This window comes from Cydia fagiglandana, chromosome Z, assembly GCF_963556715.1.
Source record: "Cydia fagiglandana chromosome Z, ilCydFagi1.1, whole genome shotgun sequence".
Taxonomy (NCBI): domain Eukaryota; kingdom Metazoa; phylum Arthropoda; class Insecta; order Lepidoptera; family Tortricidae; genus Cydia; species Cydia fagiglandana.
The window spans coordinates 38,452,777-38,473,349 of NC_085959.1; the positions used below are offsets into that span (position 1 = coordinate 38,452,777).

Sequence of the window (20,573 nt, forward strand, 5' to 3'; positions counted from 1 at the left end):
TTCCCGAGCTGAGTACACATTTTTTTTAATGTATGAATGCAGTTTTTCGTGTTACTAAAATCGATGACATGATTCTTAAGAAGAGATCGGTGTATATCTTATAGTATCAGATTTTCCCATACTGGCCGATCTAAATGGGCCACCCTGTATAGTATATTTTACTACAATAAGTGGGCTGAATAAATATATTAACATAGGTATATAATATGATCAACGGTTTGGAAGAACAGCCGCATATGACAGTTAAAATAAAAAAACCGATCATTCTAGTAGAACCTACTTATTTATTGTATAAGTTTGACACTTAACGATAAAATACTTCTTTAAGAAAGGAGGTGTCAATTCGTAGTGCTACAGTATTTATTTTAAAGTTAAACGGATAAAATGTTGATGCTTAGTTACCATTAAAATAACAACTGCTTAGCAACTGGTGGCACCCTGGCTGCTGACCTACGTGATTGGCAGTGCGTATAGGTATTAATGACAGCAGCTTGAATTTGATTTGCTTAGTTACCACTGACTTTTTAACCGTTATTGTCATTGTGATTAAATAAGGGTGTATGTGTTAAAGAAAAACTCAGAAGTTAAGGTATTTGTGACGACCTGAAAGCCTACGTGAAAATGACATCTTAGATGTCCTTATTTTTGTGACGATTGAAGTGTATATGTTTTCTTGGACACCTTGCCCGCTCAGGTATATCTGCTGCTGACTGTACAGTCACCTGCACTAGTATGTTACTCTCCGAAGGCGGCAAAAATATGTGACACGCTCTTAGGGCTCTACAAATAAGATCGTGTCAGATATTTTTGCGGCCTTCGAAGAGTAACATATTATTACAGGTGACTATACTATCTCCTTATCAGCTCCTTATTATGTCAAGTTTACAATTCAAGTCACAACGTGGTAAAACCTCGCGCACGCTTCTATTAGCCCGTTTAAACCCATCTACGGATGGTAGGTATCCCATCTGTCGAATTTCTTTATCTGATGTGTATTTTGTCTCACATTTTGCTTAATGAGAGATTGAGACGCAATTAAATTAGGCCAAGATATTGGACAGATGATCCTCATATTAAATTAGTAAATCTCGATTGTCGGGTCTGAAAGCGTGCACCAGAAGATAGACACGTGAACAAATAAGAACGCTTGCATCTCTCCGTTATCTCCCTCTAGCACAGCGGTCGACAACATGCGGCTCGCCAACCTCTCGCTTGCGTCCCGCGAGCCTCCCCGGCTATTTTGTATGTAATACTGACGAACGACAATGTCTGCTAAAGTCACAAATATTACCAAAGTGCGGCCCGCGACATCTTCGTTAACTACTACGTGGCCCTTGGCTGCAAAAAGGTTGCCGACCGCTGCTGTAGCATATTCAGTGATCTGTAGAATTAATGTAATAATATAAATGTCACATACTGGTACAGATGTGAGACAGCAGACTGGCCAACTTCTGTTGATCCGCGATGCCGATGTATTTGCATATCGATATGCAGAGGGAGCTGCTGAGCTCGTTGTTCTCGCACCCAGCGAAGATCTTTATGAATAAACTGGGAACAAAAGAAAGTAGTAAAGTATTAATGACGCTATGAGATCAGCGTTCAGCGCTTTGTTATCAAAATATGCCACTTATATCACTTATACAGGGTGACTGCTAGCTATAGGCCGCTCCATAGTAATGGCCACTCTTAACAATAAGACGTCTTTCCTTGTTTCTTTCTGCCGTACTATGGAGACGCCAATAACTGTATCAGGCACACACTGTGTCAGTACAAACTTCACACACCATAAAAGTATCTCAAATAAACTTGTTCAGTTAAATAGATTAGTCTTCTACACATTATCATTTTATTTATTTATTTAGAAATTTAAATCAGGCTACAAGGCCCATATTTCAAACACCTTACAGACTAACATACATATGTAGTTTATAAACTTAAAACTAAACACTACAACTTACTCAATAACTTTCTCTGCGTACGCGACCCTCGCGTTGGGCACGGACAGGAGAATCTTCGCGAGGACGTATTCCGAATCGTCGGCGAACACGGTCTCGTATGCTAGCCTGCCTTCGGCCTTGGTTAGGGCTTTCTCCCAGTAGTTTACCTACGGTTGAAACAAAAGTTTTACCAAAAAGATATTTGAGTAACAACATAAAGTTTATTTTACAGTTGCAGGTAGTCAATTCTGATACCTGTCAAACTGTTAAAAGTATTTATAGCAAATCGAGCCTATTGAGGAAACTAGAGAGCCAGAAAATGGAAAATCGTAGAGCATGGATTGTATTTATGCCACTAATTTGATAAAGGAAAGCTACTACATAAAGCTTTTTAGTAGCTATATCTCAATTTTGTACACTGTCGCAACACACTCCGAATTTGCAGCTCGACGACTTTCAATTAAAAATACGGTTACAATAAGTGGTGCCGTGACCACGATATTGAGATAAAAACGTAATAGATTAGGCCAAGATAAGTCTGTACCGATTGAAACTTCTATGAACCTATGACGTATAAATAACATTTCCACTGAGTGTGCTGTCAAAATCGTTGCAAACTTTTCTTGGACTTAACTGGCAGAAATCTATGGCCGCGGCTACGAGGGCGTTATGTGAAGTTTCTATCTTTGAAAATAACAATTATTTACTCAATTTCTCTTACCATGTGCCGCAGCGTCTTCTCAGTGGACCGGTGAAGGTGATCGACCAGCACAGGATACGTGGTCTTCAGTATATGCTCGTGTATGAGTTGCACTGATTTGGTTTCAACGGGCACTAGAATGTTCAGCGTAGCGCCGAGTGGCTCGGGAGACATGAATTGTAGGCGGCCGTCCGTCTGTACAATGCAAACATATTATAATAATAACGCCAAAACTTAATCTTAACTAGAAACCAAATAACATATTGAAGATAAAATATTCACCGGACATTAAAAACGTTATAGATTATTCAACGAGATTAATACAACACCCGTACATTAATTTATTTATTTTATTTGTGAAGAGCACCCGCATAAATCTTTGAGCATAACAATAGCAGACTAAATAAACTACTGTTCCTAACCTAACGGCCGGTTAGCAATCGTCACAAAACTGACGGTCAATGTCAAAGCTCATACATTTTGTCAGGAATGTGACGGTTAAAGTACAAATTAAAATGAGAATGTTAAAGACGTTAAATCTGTTCGAGGACAACTGAAACTTACCAAAGCGGGTACCACGAGATCCAGCGTCCTCTTCATTAAAGTAGGATTCTCGGCTATCTTCGGCGCGGCGATCTCTAGAAGCTTCGCCGCGGAGTACGCGAGCGTCATCAGAGACATCCCGATGGAGTATTTTTGGTTGGCGCTGATAAGTTCGATGTGGGAGGCGACGAGGGCTAGGACGGCGCTCTCTAGCGGTATGATGTGGGATTGGTATTGTTCCTGAGAAAAAAGAATCGTATTATTATGATAATAATTACGTATGCGATTTGCTTGATCCGTTACCGATAATACTTTATTTGAAAACTGCGCATTATGTCTCATTATACTTCCGTATGGTGTTGCCTCTTAAGTTAGGTTGCTTGCTTAGGTGGGTTGCTTATAATTTCCAAGAAGAATATGACGCAACCACATTCGGTCGATCACAGTGTCAATCGCTGAATACCAGCCAGTATGACTGCGCGATTATTTTTTCCTATTCTTTCATTCCTTTATTTTCGTTCCTACTATAAATTTAACTACTTTGTAAAAGAGAAGGCAGCGGACACCCAGACATGAAAATTGCTCCACCGACAAGAGTCTTACACTTAAATATATGTGTCATTCTCAACCAATAGGGTACGTATTGTACATTTCACACTATTTCCATAAATAATGAATTTCAAATCAACTTAACCGACAATGTGGTATCTCTTAGTTGAATACGTCACATATGATGATGAACATACCATGTTGACTGCGGCCATCGGTGGCGGCGAGCAGAGCCGCTCGAGCGCGGCGGCCGCGGTGGTCGGCAGCTGCATGCTGAGCCAGCAGCCGAGCGTGTTGGACGCGAGGATGGCAGGCATGTTGGTCCCGCTGACCATCATGCGGGCGCGCCGGACGGCCGCCTTTGACGGATTGTTGGAGCTCTCCATCAGCCCTTCTAGTTCGAAATCGGCGCTTAGTCTGCGAAATACAATGTAGTTCAAATTCTATTTTTATATGTCAGTGGCCCAAGGTGTCCACCTAGTGACACCTACGTGTATGCGCCGTAGCGAACGAAACGGTAATCTCTCTCTATTATTCTTACATATTCTTCTATTCTTACATAATAGTGCGACAGAGAGACATTAGCGTACGTTTGGCATCTTGGCTAGGCACCCAGGTACTGATATGGCCAATCAACTCAATAAAACTATTATTTTTTGCATAAAATCAAACAGATTTAGTAGCGTATCGGGCAACTTAATTGACATATTAATAACTTAATTTTTTTATAGTTACCTAATCTCTTATAGAATGTTTGAGGAGTCTTTTCAAAAGGGCTTATTTCTCTATGGACACCGTACAAAAATAAGCCTTTTGAAAAGACACTCGTCGTTTTCTTATTAAGTTCCTGTAAGCCCCTTTATCGACAAAATAAAGTACGGTTGATGTTTCGAGTGATAACACTGATAACTTTTAAAATTAAATGGTAACAGCTCAAATTGTAGAGCACAACTCACCGACAGCACTCGAACGCGGTCTCCAGCAGGCTCAGCAGGTCAGGAATGAACTCCTGCACCTCGGCGCACGCGCCGTCTCCCAGGCTATGCTTCAAGCGTACTAACGCCGCATCGCATGATATTACGTCCAGCAGCGCTGGCAGACCATTCGCTATTACGGAACATTAAAAAAAGGTCAGTTTTGTAAACTATATGAAAGACATGTCAAAGTCAATTCAACTAGTGATTCGATAACTATTGCCAACAAGTACAATTGCCTATTCTTTGAAATTCTTTGCAAATTAAAAAAAAATCCAAAAATCATTGTCTATGTTTGCCTAATAACTATCTTATTTATAAGAATAAAACAAGACTTACGCGTAATATTATCCTTGAGATGCTTGATAGTTTCCCCGGCGAGCCAGAGGTGGTATTTCATGTTGTCGCACGACGTACTCACTCCAGCGAGCAAGTTTTCCGCATACTGTTTAGAAATACTTATGTTTAAATTTTAATATTATCATTATCACCAACATTATGTAAAGTCGACGTCAAAGATATGTTTACAGTTTTCGCCTTATTACAAGGGAGTAAGATGCAAAAGTGTAAACATATTTTTGACGTCGACTGTACTTACTAATCATTCTAAAGACGATAACAGTAATTTTATTGCCAGGTAATGCGTTTTACAGGCCCGAGTGAAACATAACTTGGGATACATGGACATTTTAATACATACCTGTGTATACATGCCCTGCTTGACCAGCGCGTCCTTCAGCCAGGGATTGAAAACCTTCTTGTTATCCGCTCTCGGCGCCCAAATGATGGCGTGGAGCGGCAGTGGCGACGGCAGGTCGGCCTGCGTGCCGGCTTGGAGCTTATCCATGTGGGGCGTCGCTGGTGGCATGCTCACGACGAGTCTGGGGAAATATTTGTAATTGAGTTATTTACACAATGAAACGTCTTAAAAATAAGCACTTTACGCGTGCAACTATGGTTGGGAACACAGTTCGTCAGAGACACATTGAATCGAATTGTTATTTCCCTATTGCATACAGCTGAGAGTTGCTTCTATATTTACTCTGTGGTAATTTTGGTCGCTAGTTCCGATTCACGGCTAACTGGCTTCAAATAAAATGGGTGATTACAAGTGGTGCCATGACCAGGACATTCAAACAAAATCTGACCATGGGATCATTGCAAGGTTGCTATAGAACGCAACGTAATTTTTTTTACGTCATACATTTCTGTTACCATTCTAGTCTCAGTGGATCGTTGCAAGTAATCCGACAAGCACAGAATACGTTATATTTTACTCTCATCTGATAGTTATTGCTATTGAAGGATTTAATTTTACCTCCACGCAGTCTGGAAGCAGTAGTGCGCCGCCGAGAGCGCGGCCGGAGACGACAGCGACGCGGGATTGTCGCAAACGCAAGCGGAGTTGAGGAGCGCCAGCAGAGCGTCGAGTAGCAGCGGGTATTTTAGCTTGTGCGGCGTGCCGAGCACGAAGTTGCATGCTAGACCGTCGAATTTCGGGTTTTCCTGAATACAAAATATGGGTTAAGAACCATAAAATGATGTGACATAATTTTAGGTGCAAAACAAATTATGCAGAAAACGACTATGGAATTAAGACTTACTCCTTCTAGGAAGATAAACTCATTGTTTATTTGTTGTATATCTGTTTTGCCAATTTTATGGAACGTCCATCAAAGTTTTTACATCTCTGGTTCCTCCGAGACTTTATGCACATTCTTCATTTATGACACAATAAGTTTCTAATACATTATGTGTCATTCTTCCGGTGGTCTTTCGTACGGACTTTTGAAATCGGCCACACTACCTATTAAGAAGTTCACATCGGACCTTAAATAACTGAAGTCCCCTAGTTCTAAAGTTTTGTCTCACCTGATTATTAATCTCCGAATTGGTGAGCGCATAAAACTTGGGTCGCATCGATGTCTCGCTCAACGACAGCCGTCGGTACGCGGTCTCAATGTGCGGCACCTCGCAGTATATGCGCGTCTTCATCTGACCGCTCTCTGTGGTCGTTTTGGCGTTAGCGGAGTCGGTGGGCGATTGCACGAGGCCTGTTGCTATTACAAGGTTCCATTCGATCTGTGGAAATCACGAAAATAGAACTGTGTCATAGTCATTGACAATCAAATGAAAAGTGTTTAGTATTTGCAGCAGAGTCCATACTTTCAACTGTACGCATCCATGTGTCATTCGTCAGCAAACTGTGCAAAAAGACAGACCCAGTAGATAAAATAAGAATCGTTGCGTAAGGGTGGTTTTCCAACTATCCATTTCTTTGTCCGATGTGTATTGCGTCTCACATTTAGCTTAATGAGAGAGTGAGACGTATTCTGTTGACGTTTTGGGTAATAACATTGGTTTAGCAAGCCCAATACATTTTGGGAAATTTACACATTTAGTGCCTGTCTGCGACCTTTAAGCTAATGCTATTACGAGGGTCGCACTGAAAGATTCGGGAATGGGACACTTAGAAATAACATAATAGAAAGAGGCATATAATTTATAAAAATGTAACTCTTTATAAAACTTTTAAGGTATATTCCATTTGGTTGTCATTTGTATTTAAGAATTACTGGCAATTTGAAAATTGTATGTCGAACATTATTTGAATTTTTGACCAAGTGATTTTTCGAATCATATTTTTAAACGGTTCTCAATATGCCCTCATCGAACAAATAAAAGTTACAAAGGGCTTCTGTTATTTTTTTATGAACTAGATTTCGTCGTACGTTCGTTTGCAGTTAAAATTAAATATGAAAGTCACTTTCATTTTATCCCATGGGTGATCTTAAAGAAGCATGTCATTCCAAAGCGACGTCAAAAATTAAAATCGCATTTGTGCTGTTAATTAAAAAGACTGCCAAAAAAGTTGCATATCGGCAGATTTCGACATTCCTAAATATTCATATGACAACAGTAAAAAAATCTTTTATATACATATATATGTAAAAAAAACTTCAATTCCGTTGGCTACTCCACGAATTTCATACAAAACCACTAAGGCCCCAAAATCGCCATACAAAAAGGACTTTGGGATTATGAGCCGTGTGCATTACAGAATGATTACTTTCAAAAGAAAATTTATATGCGTGGTCAGTTTGAGTTTAAGTATGCATTAAAATAAAGATTGACTGTCTAGATGCGACAGTTTTCTCTATTCCCGACATTTTCAGTGCAACCCTCGTATCTACCTTTAAAAGACGTAAAAATAACAAAGGCGGTTCAAAAATATAATTTATAACTACATACAATCCTGATTTCTGATATCTACCGAGATGTTTTATACAAAATGAGTGTTACCTGTTGCAGTAACGTCTGCGGGGCATCATACAGATGCCTCATGAGGTATTCTAGAAGCAGCATCAGCCTCGTGGTCAAGATGAGCTGGTGTGGAGCCAGCGTCATCGCTCGCTTCCTGTCGCTTATTGCCAGTGTTTCCACGACCTGAGAAGCACATACACATACTTAATATACATTTAACTTGGTGGAAACACCTACTCAGGATATTCAGATGTGTGTGATGTAAGGCAAAATAAATAAATAATGTAAGCACTTGAATGTTTGTTTCCATTCTTTATTATTAATTACGCCTTGGTCTAGACAAGTTTTTGAGTTGTCTCGATTTATTACATTATTATAATATGTTTTATGGAATCGGTTGTAACCGGTACAACTTACTATACTTACTTTAATAATAGCGTTGGATGTCATAAGGAGAACAGACTTTTTCTGCATCAAAGTTAGCGAATGGAATAGGTAGACTAGTAGCTGTGCGTGTTCCACGTTCAAATCTGTAGCGACAAAAACAAATTGTTATACATATCAATTGGTTTTAAAATCAAACGGAAGACCAGCATTTCTTGCAATACTATAAACATGGGCATAGTAAGGGTGATATTTCACCTGTCCAATGTCATTGCGACTTAGCAAAATGTGAGACACAAATACACACTGGACCAAGAAATTGGACAGGTAGAATACGAACCTAAGACGCGTGTCTACATTTCCTCCTAGGGAGTAAATTGCCGCGGGAAGTACCTCGATCTACGCAGACGTGACTCGCCCGAGGCATCGTAGCCGCGCATACGTATACGAAGCACGCCTACATTGACCGAATTTCTTGGCGCGGCAATTTCCTCTGATATGTATGTGTACCTTATTGTAAGCTTATTGTATTATTAAGCGCTGGTGGCCTAGCGGTAAGAGCGTGCGACTTTCAATCCGGAGGTCGCGGGTTCAAACCCCGGCTCGTATACCAATGAGTTTTTCGGAATATCATTTGATATTTGCCAGTCGCTTTTCGGTGAAGGAAAACATCGTGAGGAAACCGGACTAATCCCAATAAGGCCTAGTTTCCCCTCTGGGTTGGAAGGTCAGATGGCAGTCGCTTTCGTAAAAACTAGTGCCTACATCAAATCATGGAATTAGTTGTCAAGCGGACCCCAGGCTCCCCTGACCCGTGGCAAAATGCCAGGATAATGCCAGGAAGAAGAAGATGTGTGTGTACCTTATATTGAATCAACCGTAATTTGCTTTTCCGAAAATGTTATTACCTTCATAGTCGTGGTCCTGTGATGGCTGCGGCTGCAGCGCGCACTCCTGCAACGTGTTCACGATCTTGTGCCACATCGCGAGGATGCTGTTCTCCCTTTCTACCGCCGGCTTGGCCAGCACCATGCCGCCGAGGAGCTTCACGACCCGCGGCCCGACCTGATGAGGAACAAAACCTTATCAAACATCATAAGTAATATCGACGACGTCTGTAGCTGTAAATGGCACTCCACTTAGCGTCCACGCTCCGCGTCAGATACCAAGCCGTATCCTCTAGACCCATAGACAAATAAATCAGTGTTTACTCACGGCCACGGTCACCACTGTCACTAGACTTATATGAACCGTGTTTACCTTTTGTATTGTTTTCGAGCTCCCGATATTTCGACGCAGTTACATGTATCTTGTTCACGGGTAACTGAAGATAGCGGGTGGGTTCAAAACAATACAAAAGGTAATCATGGTTCTTATCCAGGTCGATATAAGTCCAGTTTACTCATCATTCGGTTGGTTTGCGTGCTCTCATATCACCTTACATGGCGACCGTGACAAGCCCCAAACCATATGTTATGTAGAACCATAACGGCTCCCGTAATTTTCGGGTCAACGATGGATGTAATGCGTGTCAGTGGGCGCAGTTTAACTCTGAAGCCGTAGAGCGCGAATATGTAGGCATTGTAGGCCGAGGTTGAAACGTGCAAATGAGGAGTGTCTTTTCAAAACGGCTTATTTTATAAATGGAAACGATAAAAAAGTAAGTCCTTTTGTAAAATAAATATAACAATAACTACCTGTAGCGGCGTGCTGTTCCCGCGCTCGGTGCCGCTCGTCAGCTGCTGGTGCAGCGCCGGTTGGAGCGACGCGAAGCCGGGCGCGCTGATCAGGTTGTGCAAGTAGCGCACCAGCGCGGAACTAAAGGACGCGTAGAGCGCGCAGATGCGGGGACCGAAGCAGGGTGATATGGTGCCTGGGAAGATTCGTTGTTTTAGAAACAGTCTAGTGCGCAGTAAGATTATTTTTTTAACTATCAATAACGGTTAGTCTGTAGTTGAATTCAGCGTATGTTGCACGCACAAATCTCGATATTCAGCTAACCACCACTATTACGACAAAAGAGTCAGATATCTGTTTAATCTGTTAGTGTTCACGCTCGAGTGAGGCGTGCGCCGCGGCGTCTAAGTTTACACATCACCGATAGTCGGGTTCATTTTGTATAGGAATTGGGGCTATTGGCACTGAAAGTGTTAAGTATACTTTGATCACAAAACTTATTAGGTATGTTTTCGATTGAAGTTTAAATATCGTGGACGGATTAATGTCGATCTAAAAGTTGATTCGCCCATGTGCAATATTTTAAACCACACTAACCTGTGTCAGTGCGCGCCGTCTCCCGGTCCAGATCCTTGGCCAGCGCCGCGAGCAGCGCTTGGTGCGCGTCGTGCAGTTGCAGAGCGTTCTGTCCAAGCCGCTCCGAGCCCGGGCTTATGATCTCCGCCGTCAGTAGTGTGAACACTTCAGTCGCCAGTCGGATGTACTGCAAAGTAGTATTTAATTAGTTGTGTATAAGGGTAGTATTCCAATGTGTATTATGTCTCACACTTTGTTTAATAAGAGTGGAACGCAATGACATTGGATAAAGAAGTTGGACAGGTGGAAGGTATTCCTAGGTATTAAGGGTGATAACCCTTAGTAACCAAATCCATCAGTCCATCCAAGCAGCCTCGGTAGTTATAATTTTGGGGAGGTAGTCGACTGCATAAATATACTACTAGGTATACATATTTACGGACAGTCTCAATCACCAAATGTTAGCCGTATTACTCACAGAATAAGGCTCAGATTTGTCCGGCACGAGTGCCTGATGAGGCCTCGAAGGCTGCTCCGCGGCGTCGGAGCCTTCAGCGCCACCGGTGCGGGCGATGCTCGTGTTCTCTGTGGCGTTGGCGGCGGCCAGGGTAGACTCGAACCAGAGGCCGAATAGCAGCTCGCTGTCTGTTGGACAAATTTATACGAATTACATATTATACTAGACAGTTGATAACACAGACCGAGAAGCTCCTCTATGGCTCAAATACGCAAGAGCGACAGAGAGGCAGATAACGAAAATTCGACTTTAGTTTTTCAGGCCTCGGAACCAGAAGAGAAGGTAGGAGGGTAAGTTGACAAGGGTGTTTTCGATTATAAGTGCTGTGAATCTGAAGCCGGGATGTTTAACGGGGTAGGTTGGAGGGAGAAAACTAGGAGCGCAGAACCCGCCAGAAGGCAGCCAGCAATAATTATTAACACATTTATATTTAACCCGTGGAGCGCCCCAAAATTACCGTAGTATGGAACTCCTATACTAGCAGTGGCGGCGCGTCCATAAAAGCCGATTCCCACCGGCTTGCCTGTTTTTGGACATTTGAGCAGAGTTGCAAAGGAAATATATAAGCCAAATTATCCCCGGCTTGCCTATGGATATGTTTGACGCGCCGCCACTGTATACTAGTTACCAGCACACGTGTGACAGTAGGGCGCTCCAGGGGTAAATAAGTCCGAATAAATAATTTGACTGTAACGTCACAACTGTGTTTCAAATTGACTCCATGCAGGCTAATATTCTTTACAGTTCGATAAAAACAGCTCTCTTAACTTGTCAGTCTAACCACTCCCACCATCCCACTAATCCGGAGTTAGCTGGTTAAACTTGGGGTTACCATGGTTACCATACAATTTTGACACTGGGTTAACGGTTTAACCGGTTAACCCTGGGTAAGTGGGATGGTGCAAGTGGCCCTTAGTGTGAAACGTTACAATTCCTTACCATCGTCAGTCTCCGAGTCCTCAGAGCACATGGTCATGTCTTGGAAGTAGACTGTAGAGTCCGACCGGTCCGGGTCGGCGTCCGCATTCTGTTTCTGCACCACCGTGCGCTTGAGGTTGGTCGCTTTGCGGTAGCACACGACGCCCAGAGCGACGAGGAGCTGTTGAGAATGTTGTTATTATATTAACCTCGTAAGGCCAACCACACAGTTTGATTATTTTCAATTTGAACCTTGTTGTATAGTAGATTAGGGTGACTTTCGTTTGTTTTAGAAAATAAGGAAGACGGTCGACGAGGCTTGTACCGCACTTTTTATATCCAGTGTGTGCATGTGTGGACTGTGTGGAGGACACACAGTCCACACATGCATTCAAGCGTAGAACGCCGAGCTACGACCGAATGTCATTCTACATTATACAGTCAGCAGCAAAAGTTGCTAAGCGGGCGAGGTGTTCAAAATTATTTCAAAATTAACTTCTGTTGCTGACTGTACTGTCTCTGTAAACACTCGCCTGGTGTACAGGCGCGGCGCTGGCGAGCCGCAGCTCCCTCTCGTGCGCCGTGTGCTGCCCGAGGATCAAGAGAGGCGCCGGGGCACTAGTGCCCGTTGTGCCGCCGCTGAGTGCCTCCAGACGGGCGTCGGAGAGTAGGGCGCCGAGCCACGCGAGGCAACGGCCGCCGAGCGCCACCCAGACTGCGCCGAGCCCTTGTTGCCTGTGGAATAGGAATACATAAGTTTGTTAACCCTTAGCGCCACTTTTTTTTGTCGATGTGGGAATGCTGTTACGTATCGTCCCCCTGGCCCTGAGGTGGGCTTATTATGGGAAGGTATGTGGGACTCTCACCTCCCAGATTTTTTCAATTGTGAAAAGAGAGGAAGGATACTACCCACTAATCCCACGCCAGCGATTCCCACAATATGCCGTTTGGGGAGGCATCCTAGGATCGCTAACATTCTACGGACGACCCTAGCGTAGGGTGACCAGATACAAATTTCAAAAGTCCTGACAAAATTCCTGATTTTCGGGCGAAATTCCTGACATGAGCTGTCGCGGTCGCGGCGGGTGGCGGACGGGGGGGGGGGGGGGGTGCATTGGCATGCCGCGCGGCGCACCGTTAGTCCAGTTTCTACGTTATAACAGTGCGCGTGTCGCGAGCAAACGCCCGAGACTATGTACTTTTACGGATGTTTTACGAATTAAATATCCGTTACTGAAAGAAGGTAGAGAGCCGAGTGAAGTGTATTGTACTGTATACCATTTTATTGTTTTGTTTATTTGTCCTTCGGGAAACGGAAATGCCAAAATTCCTGACATTTCCCTTTTCCGGCCGCATTCCTGACATATGCCTAAAATTCCTGACGTCTGGTCACCCTACCCTAGCGCCACTTGCCCATTCACTAACCCGGGGTTAACTGGTTAAACATGGAGTTACCATGGTAACCAGTACTATTTGACTCTTGAGTGTTTACTCAGAGTCAAATAGTACTGGTTTAACCACTTAACCCTGGGTTAGTGGGATGGTGCAAGTGGCGGTTAGTATTGCAAGCTGCCAGGAAATGGTGACCACACAATTGACGGATTGATCAACGTCTGTCAGCACTGAATTATGAAATAAAAAATAGCGAACGTTTTAACGATAACAGACGATTTGGCACAACCGACCAAGTCAATGAAATTTTTAAATTCACTTATTAACACAAAGCTATCATTCGAACAAATCCAAAATTACGTATGCCTCCTGAAGGATTATACTATAATATGGCAAACAATTCTTATGAATATTACTTACATTTTGGTTAAATTGTATGGTCGTGACGGTGTCTTGGCTGGGCTTTTTCCCGGTGCGGATGTGACCATAGGGGCGCCGGCCAGCGCGTGATGCAGCCCGCAGAGGAGCACCCAACCGCCGATCATTAGATGGTTTTGGTAGACCTAGTAGGAGGATAATTAATTAGACGGTCGGACGAACAGTTGTGTAAAAGGAGTGTTTTTCTCTCAAGCGGGTCCACGGAGAACTCGAGCTGCCTCGCGGGGAAATTGCCGCGCAAAGCAGCTCGGTCGGACAATTCCCTCGCGAGGCGTGGACCTGCCTAGCGGACTATTATTAACACTCGTCTGAATTAGGATACTTATACGGTGGTACTTACCCTGTAATATATTTTTAAGAGTGGCTTAGCGATTTATCTTTAGTCGTCTCATGACATATGGTATGTCATGAAATAAAAACCTGACGAATGTAACGATCGGACGCCGACATATATTTATTAATTTCCGCTAACCACAGCTTGTCGTGAAGAGATCGCTTTTTAGCGATAATAGCGCTTGTTGTTTACCTCTGCTTTTATTTCTGTTTTCTTTTGTATTGTTTCCTTCTATTGAGGTGTGCAATAAAGAGTATTTGTATTGTATTGTATATACAAAATACATATGCTGATATTACTCACATAGCCTCCCGCTCTGGTACTCTCCCGGAATGTCTCTCCAACTGTATGATACAGGCTGAGGGCGCTCTCGACGAGGCTCGCGGTTTGCTGTTCGCTCTCCTCGTCCTTCGGGTGTAAGGATGCCTGTAAAATATAAAGACGTAGAGATTTAATAAAGAACCTTTATCATTTTTAACTATATACTCAGCAGCAAGTTAGGAGTTTAAAAAAATGAATTGAACATAACTTGCTAAGAGTGTTTCGGTAATTTTCAACACTTGACCTATTTCATTAGCTACTTGTGTTTCTAACTGTGCGTAGTAGCCCTATTTTATGAACTGCTGATAGCAACATTGAATGTTAGAATTAAAACTTACAGAGAATTTGTCCCTTTCTAACAAACACAAATATCAAAATGACGGATAACGGCAAACAATCATCAAGGGCTTTTTAGATTTGACAAGCGTTTATGAATGATGCCATGCCCATATTCCGTTGCAGTAAGGTTTATCAATAGGCCAGTCCACACAAAACAAGCCGCCTCGCGAGGAAATTGTCGCGCGAAGCAGCTCGGTAGGTGGAGACGTGCTTCGCCCGAGGCAAATGCGGCCAAGGCACCTCTGCACGGACCGAGCTGCTTCACGCGGAAAATTCCTCGCGAGGCGGCAAGTTCTGTGTGGACCCACTCGTAAACAGTGTGGAGTATTAACCAATATCATACCTGGGCAGTAGCACAGAGCAGCCAAGCGGTGCTGACGTCACTGAGCGTCGATATACGCTCGGCGGTGAACGGCTCGAGGCAAGGCAATGACAGCGCGAGGCGACACACCAGCACTTCGTTCACGAGGAAGTGTTGCCTGTTACACAAACATTAATCAGTCCCGTTTCCTTGAATGTTCTGAGGGAATTAATATATATGTTGTAATAGTATCACTTAACCCAAATATTGGTGCATATAACTTATTCAAAAATATGTCCCATAGTTTTTAATTCGTTGACATAAGAGCTATGCGACATATTCGACATATTGTGACCTAAGAAATAAAGAAGGGTTCCGATATATTTGGCCACTATGACTTTTTTTTTTGAAAGCTGTAATTTTCAAACGTAATAACTAAGGTGACCAAACAAATAACAATTAAAATGTATATAAACCTGTCAATTTCTCATATTAAAATCGATGGAATAGAAGATTTATTATAACTATGAGAAAATATTATTTTAGGTCCTCTACCCTTACATGGCGGCCCTGCCAACTCCCCAAGACACTTATCTCAATATTCACCTGTCTTTAATACTCACAGTGACGCGTCAGAGTTGAACTGTGGAGAGACCGCCGTCTCCTTGGCCGTTTCCCAGCGGCTCAGATACCGTTGTAGGCACGGCAGAGCTGAGCACACTTTGAGAATCACTGCGCCCGCTCTGAGCTCCATTAGGAGCGATGCGGCCGTGGTGGACACCCATTTCTGTTGACAATTATGGACTGAATTAGTTTCATGTTATGTTTATACCTATAAGTAAAGTTTGACTTATTGGTTAGCACAAAAATCTGTGTTTTTTCAAGCAAAATGTAGTTGGTTGTGTTATGTTTCTACCATGCAACGATACTATTTGTCGAGTCTCGACTCCAAGTAAATGAATAGTGTGCAAAAATTATTTTACCCGTCCCTCTTCAGTTAACATATATAGTTAGAAAATGACGAGTCTATCTCTTTGATACTGTCGCGCCAATCATGTGCTAGGCCTACTGGCCCCGTAGACAACATGCTAATCGCTAACGCTCCGTAGCGAACGAAACGCAACTGTCACTCACACTAAAATGGAAGCACAAAGCGATTCGATGGCGAAGCGCAAGCGATCGATCAGCTTGTCTGTGTCGTTGGCGGCCGCCTGTCGTTGGCGTTTGCGAGAGCGCATATAGCGATCACCTTCCAATCAACCGTGCCATCTCTGTCCCAACTGTTGGAGGTGTATATAGTGTACCCATTTTACCTTGATATCAGGTTGCGGCTGGGCGGTCTCGGTGTCCTCGTCGGTGACAGCCGCGTGCGGCGCCAGCGCCGAGCCGGCGGTCTTCAGAGGCTCGGTCAGCTGCTCCAGCAGCGCGTCGGAGCGGCGCTGCGTGTTGGAGACAGCCTGCTTGCTGCATACATCCCGATCACACCCCAAACAGTCGTGCTATCTCTGTCCCTACTGTTGGAAGTGTACAGTGTACCCATGTTTTAGTTTTTACCTTGATATCGGCTTGCGGCTGGGCGGTCTCGGTGTCCTCGTCGGTGGCGGCCGCGTGCGGCGCCAGCGCCGAGCCGGCGGTCTTCAGAGGCTCGGTCAGCTGCTCCAGCAGTGCGTCGGAGCGGCGCTGCGTGTTGGAGACGGCCTGCTTCTCGGCGGCGGTCGGTTGTGTTGTTGATGTTGTGGCGGCGTCTGCATGAGAAATATTTACCCCCTTATTCATAAACGCGCTACAAACCTCAATCAGCTAATAATCGTTTGTCTTTTTCTGTCATTTTGACTTATGTATTTGTAAGAAAGGGATAAAACATAAGTTAACTAAATCAGGCCCATAAAGTTTATAAGGGTAAGTTTTTATAAAATAAGGTCTATACAGACAAATAATCGTCTCACAGAAATTCCATACAGGAGCGTATTTTTCTTATTTTTAACAAGCTTTTATTAACTTAATCTATGTATGGGTACACTATGATGGTCAGGGTTGACCAGTAATATATGATCATTATCAAGAGGGCGCTGTTATTCTCATATAGTATGAAAAAATTCGTTCCAGTGAAATTCCGCAACATGGCGCGTGATAGCATTTATATTCCTGCCATTCCTGGTCAGGCTTTAACTATGTTTGTACGGGTCAAATCTTACACTGCGTAAGCGCGACATAGAACATAATAACGCCATCTGTTGAAACCTTGTGGCACGACGTTGTCAGTGACAGAGACGTCACAAAAACAACTATGAGAGTGTACATTTCCAAGCACGTACCAGGTATGATGACGTGAGCGGGCAGTTTGGCGCTCTTGAGCAGCGACGTGAGGATGACCAGGTCCAGTTGGGGGTAGCCGCCCCCTTCGATACCGCATAGACCCACGATGGGGAGGAGCAGCTAAACAGAAACGAATTTAAATTAGAAATAGAAACCGTTCCACTGCGATTCGGACTCGCGCACGATTGGTTACGTACCATTACGCAAAAAACAGCAACAAAATCACGTTTGTTGTATAGGAGCCCCACTTAAATATTTATTTTATTCTGTTTTTAGTATTTTTTGTTATATATTTGTTATACGTCATCTGTGAAAATTTCAACTGTCTAGCTATCATGGTTCGTGAGATACAGCCTGGTGACAGACGAACGGACAGACGGACAGTGGAGTCTTAGTAATAGGGTCCCGTTTTTAACCTTTGGGAACCCAACAAAATAGAATCGACACACTGGATAAATTACTACTCACAATACTACTAAGAGACCGAGTTACCTTACCAACTTTGCAAGTTTGCACCAACTTGAATAGAACAAGTCCTCACTTATATAAGTGTCATTATAAACGTCATATTTTCATAGAAATTTGACATTAATGATGACATTTTCTTTGTAAATTGAATGCAGAGTTGGGAACCTTACCATCCAACCTTAACATCTCACTCATCTGAGTGAGATGACCAAACCAAATCACCCAAACCAAACCAGACCAAATCATCTGATTTGGTTAGCTACTTAAGTGGTAGACCAACACAATAAGGCAGATATGTCCCAGTTTGGCTAATAGGGTTACCCCATAATCAAGCACTCCAAAATTGACACCCTTTTGCGATTCGAAGAGAGACGCCACACTAGCGACTCCCGAGCGTCGGCGTCTAGTCTATGGTTGGTGCTCGATGCAAGGTTGCAACTGCGCAGCGACACCATTTTCCATAGCACAGACTAAACGCCGACGCTCAAAAGAAGCTAGTGTCACAGAATAAATAATAGTACTAAGTACAGAAGACTCACTCTCTAACAAAACGCGTCTGTTAAGGTGACAGTCCATTTCCAACAACAGCTGCACTACTGTTCATTTTACTATAGAAATTGACAATGACAGCGACGCGTTCAGTACCGGTAGTGCAGCTGCGGTTAGAAATGGAATGTTACCATTACGATCAGCACAGATACGCCACGCGCGGCTTATGGTAAACCCCACAATTAGGATTGTTCATTTTTTTTCAAATGTTCTATTTCGAAAACCATTTCGGGATATAAGGTTTTTAAACAGTTTCCGACATTTGCTGCGATATAATAATTGAGGATTGAAGATATTTCAACAAATATCCTTATGACCTTAATTTGACCTTCTCCTGGGCTGAATGTAAAGTCATTGCATAATAAAAGTTATCGAACCATAGTAAATAAATCCGTCACTCACGTATTGTCAAAGTTATCATTGTCATCGATTGTCATAACAAAATTTTTCAGTTAAACCGCTGCGCTTGTTTGTTACAATTTGATTTATAATTAATACCTAAACAGTAGATTTCATTGCTTAATAATATATCAAAAACCTTGTTCCTATGTGTGGGAATGATTCACAAAAATAATAGTTCGAATCCACGAAGACCTACGACGTGAAAGATGGTGCCGTGAATTAAACTTGGAATACCTACCTACTTCACGTGTTACACACAGTATTGCTGTGAGAATCACGTCGATGTAAGTATAAAATTAATATTAATTTACTACAATTAAGTATTTAAAAGCTCACTTTATTGGTAGGGTCGTGGTATCTATTTATTTTCTGTGGTAATGTAGCCAGAGTATCTAAAGGCAAACCGTTAAACAGAGATGGTGCCTACTAGAAAGAAGGAATATACAAGAATACATAGCCATACTTAAAATTCAGCCTGAAACTGCTTTAAAAAGATATAATTTCTAATTTCCAGGCACATGTTGCAGTTCAAGCTGCTGATATCATGGTGGACAAGACTTAATAAAGAGTTGTGAATAATAAAACATGTTTTTGTTTACCTACTTTTTTATTAATTTGGGAAATATGTTATATATGTTTCCAAAAAAAATAGTAACTACATTAAATGTACGTTTATCATGTTCTGCACGAGCATCTGACAATGATGGCTTCTTGTTGACCATCCAGAAGAGAAGTGTATGGTTTGTTATTTACTCTGTTCCCAGGCATTATTTACGGTCGTAAAGTATTACGACGATTAATAATTAATATGACGTTCGTTTCAATACAAAATGCTCAACTTTGTTCTGGGCCCAAGAGCAGTTACATATCTCACATATACTGTATCTAAATAGGAATCACGATGACCTGAAATAATAGGATATAATTAGCAAAATTGGCATGTTCCTAATATAGTAGTATAAGTATGTAGTACAATATCCAAACAATGGTGACAAGCCGGTAGAAAGCACCCACTGGGTGCTAAGCTACCTTTAGGGCTTTAGCAATGGACGCTTGTAACGATTTTATGAATCCAATCTTCTTACAAATCGAATCAGTTAAAATATATATGATGTAGGTAACTTACATTTGTATTTTTGCTCCCTTGATTTCAGCCAAGTTATGGTTGGAGTTGGATGCTATATGGATACATACTCCAATAAAACTAAGTTATATTATATAACTTAGGCAGATTTCTGGAATCAGCTTTCTCAAATTTATAGCGTAGGTATTTTGAAATTAATGATTCAAAATAAACGAGTTTTCCATTCCAGACGATTGTTATTTTTATTTATAGAAACACGTGACACTGACATTGTCGACAGGTGACATTACAATCAATTGACAATGACAACTATTTTTTTAATGCTTGTTGTTGCTTGTGCATTATCCTAATCAGCCGACGACATGTAATTTACGAGAAGTCGTATCTCATATTTTCAATAAATTATAAATATTCAACCGAGCCACGAATTACTAAATCATTCAAATTGGTATCTTATATTAACCTATATTTTCAAAAAATAAAATAAAAATGGGGGTCCTAAAAAAATGAACAATCCTAATTGGGCCGAACGGATACACTTTTAGCTACCTGTAGGAAAGCGACGAAATCGCGGTGTGAGACACGCCTGC

At 42.3% G+C, this 20,573-nt stretch overlaps 1 protein-coding gene across 1 annotated transcript in view; it reads right to left on the minus strand.

Moving 5' to 3' along the window:
- Nucleotides 1–20,573, minus strand: part of LOC134678132 (E3 ubiquitin-protein ligase UBR4) — a 105,379-nt gene that overhangs the window by 80,953 nt on the left and 3,853 nt on the right. The window contains exons 4-28 of the mRNA XM_063536582.1: nt 17,480–17,600; nt 16,719–16,909; nt 16,478–16,621; nt 15,788–15,951; nt 15,207–15,342; nt 14,507–14,629; nt 13,852–13,994; nt 12,573–12,774; nt 12,061–12,220; nt 11,083–11,249; nt 10,626–10,791; nt 10,049–10,224; nt 9,260–9,416; nt 8,394–8,497; nt 8,007–8,150; nt 6,576–6,785; nt 6,022–6,209; nt 5,404–5,584; nt 5,043–5,148; nt 4,686–4,836; nt 3,927–4,146; nt 3,202–3,420; nt 2,659–2,832; nt 1,959–2,104; nt 1,418–1,548 (exon numbers count right to left, since the gene is read on the minus strand). Of these exons, the coding sequence (XP_063392652.1) occupies nt 1,418–1,548; nt 1,959–2,104; nt 2,659–2,832; nt 3,202–3,420; nt 3,927–4,146; nt 4,686–4,836; nt 5,043–5,148; nt 5,404–5,584; nt 6,022–6,209; nt 6,576–6,785; nt 8,007–8,150; nt 8,394–8,497; nt 9,260–9,416; nt 10,049–10,224; nt 10,626–10,791; nt 11,083–11,249; nt 12,061–12,220; nt 12,573–12,774; nt 13,852–13,994; nt 14,507–14,629; nt 15,207–15,342; nt 15,788–15,951; nt 16,478–16,621; nt 16,719–16,909; nt 17,480–17,600 (4,024 nt within the window). The remainder of the gene's footprint in view (nt 1–1,417; nt 1,549–1,958; nt 2,105–2,658; nt 2,833–3,201; nt 3,421–3,926; nt 4,147–4,685; nt 4,837–5,042; nt 5,149–5,403; nt 5,585–6,021; nt 6,210–6,575; nt 6,786–8,006; nt 8,151–8,393; nt 8,498–9,259; nt 9,417–10,048; nt 10,225–10,625; nt 10,792–11,082; nt 11,250–12,060; nt 12,221–12,572; nt 12,775–13,851; nt 13,995–14,506; nt 14,630–15,206; nt 15,343–15,787; nt 15,952–16,477; nt 16,622–16,718; nt 16,910–17,479; nt 17,601–20,573) is intronic.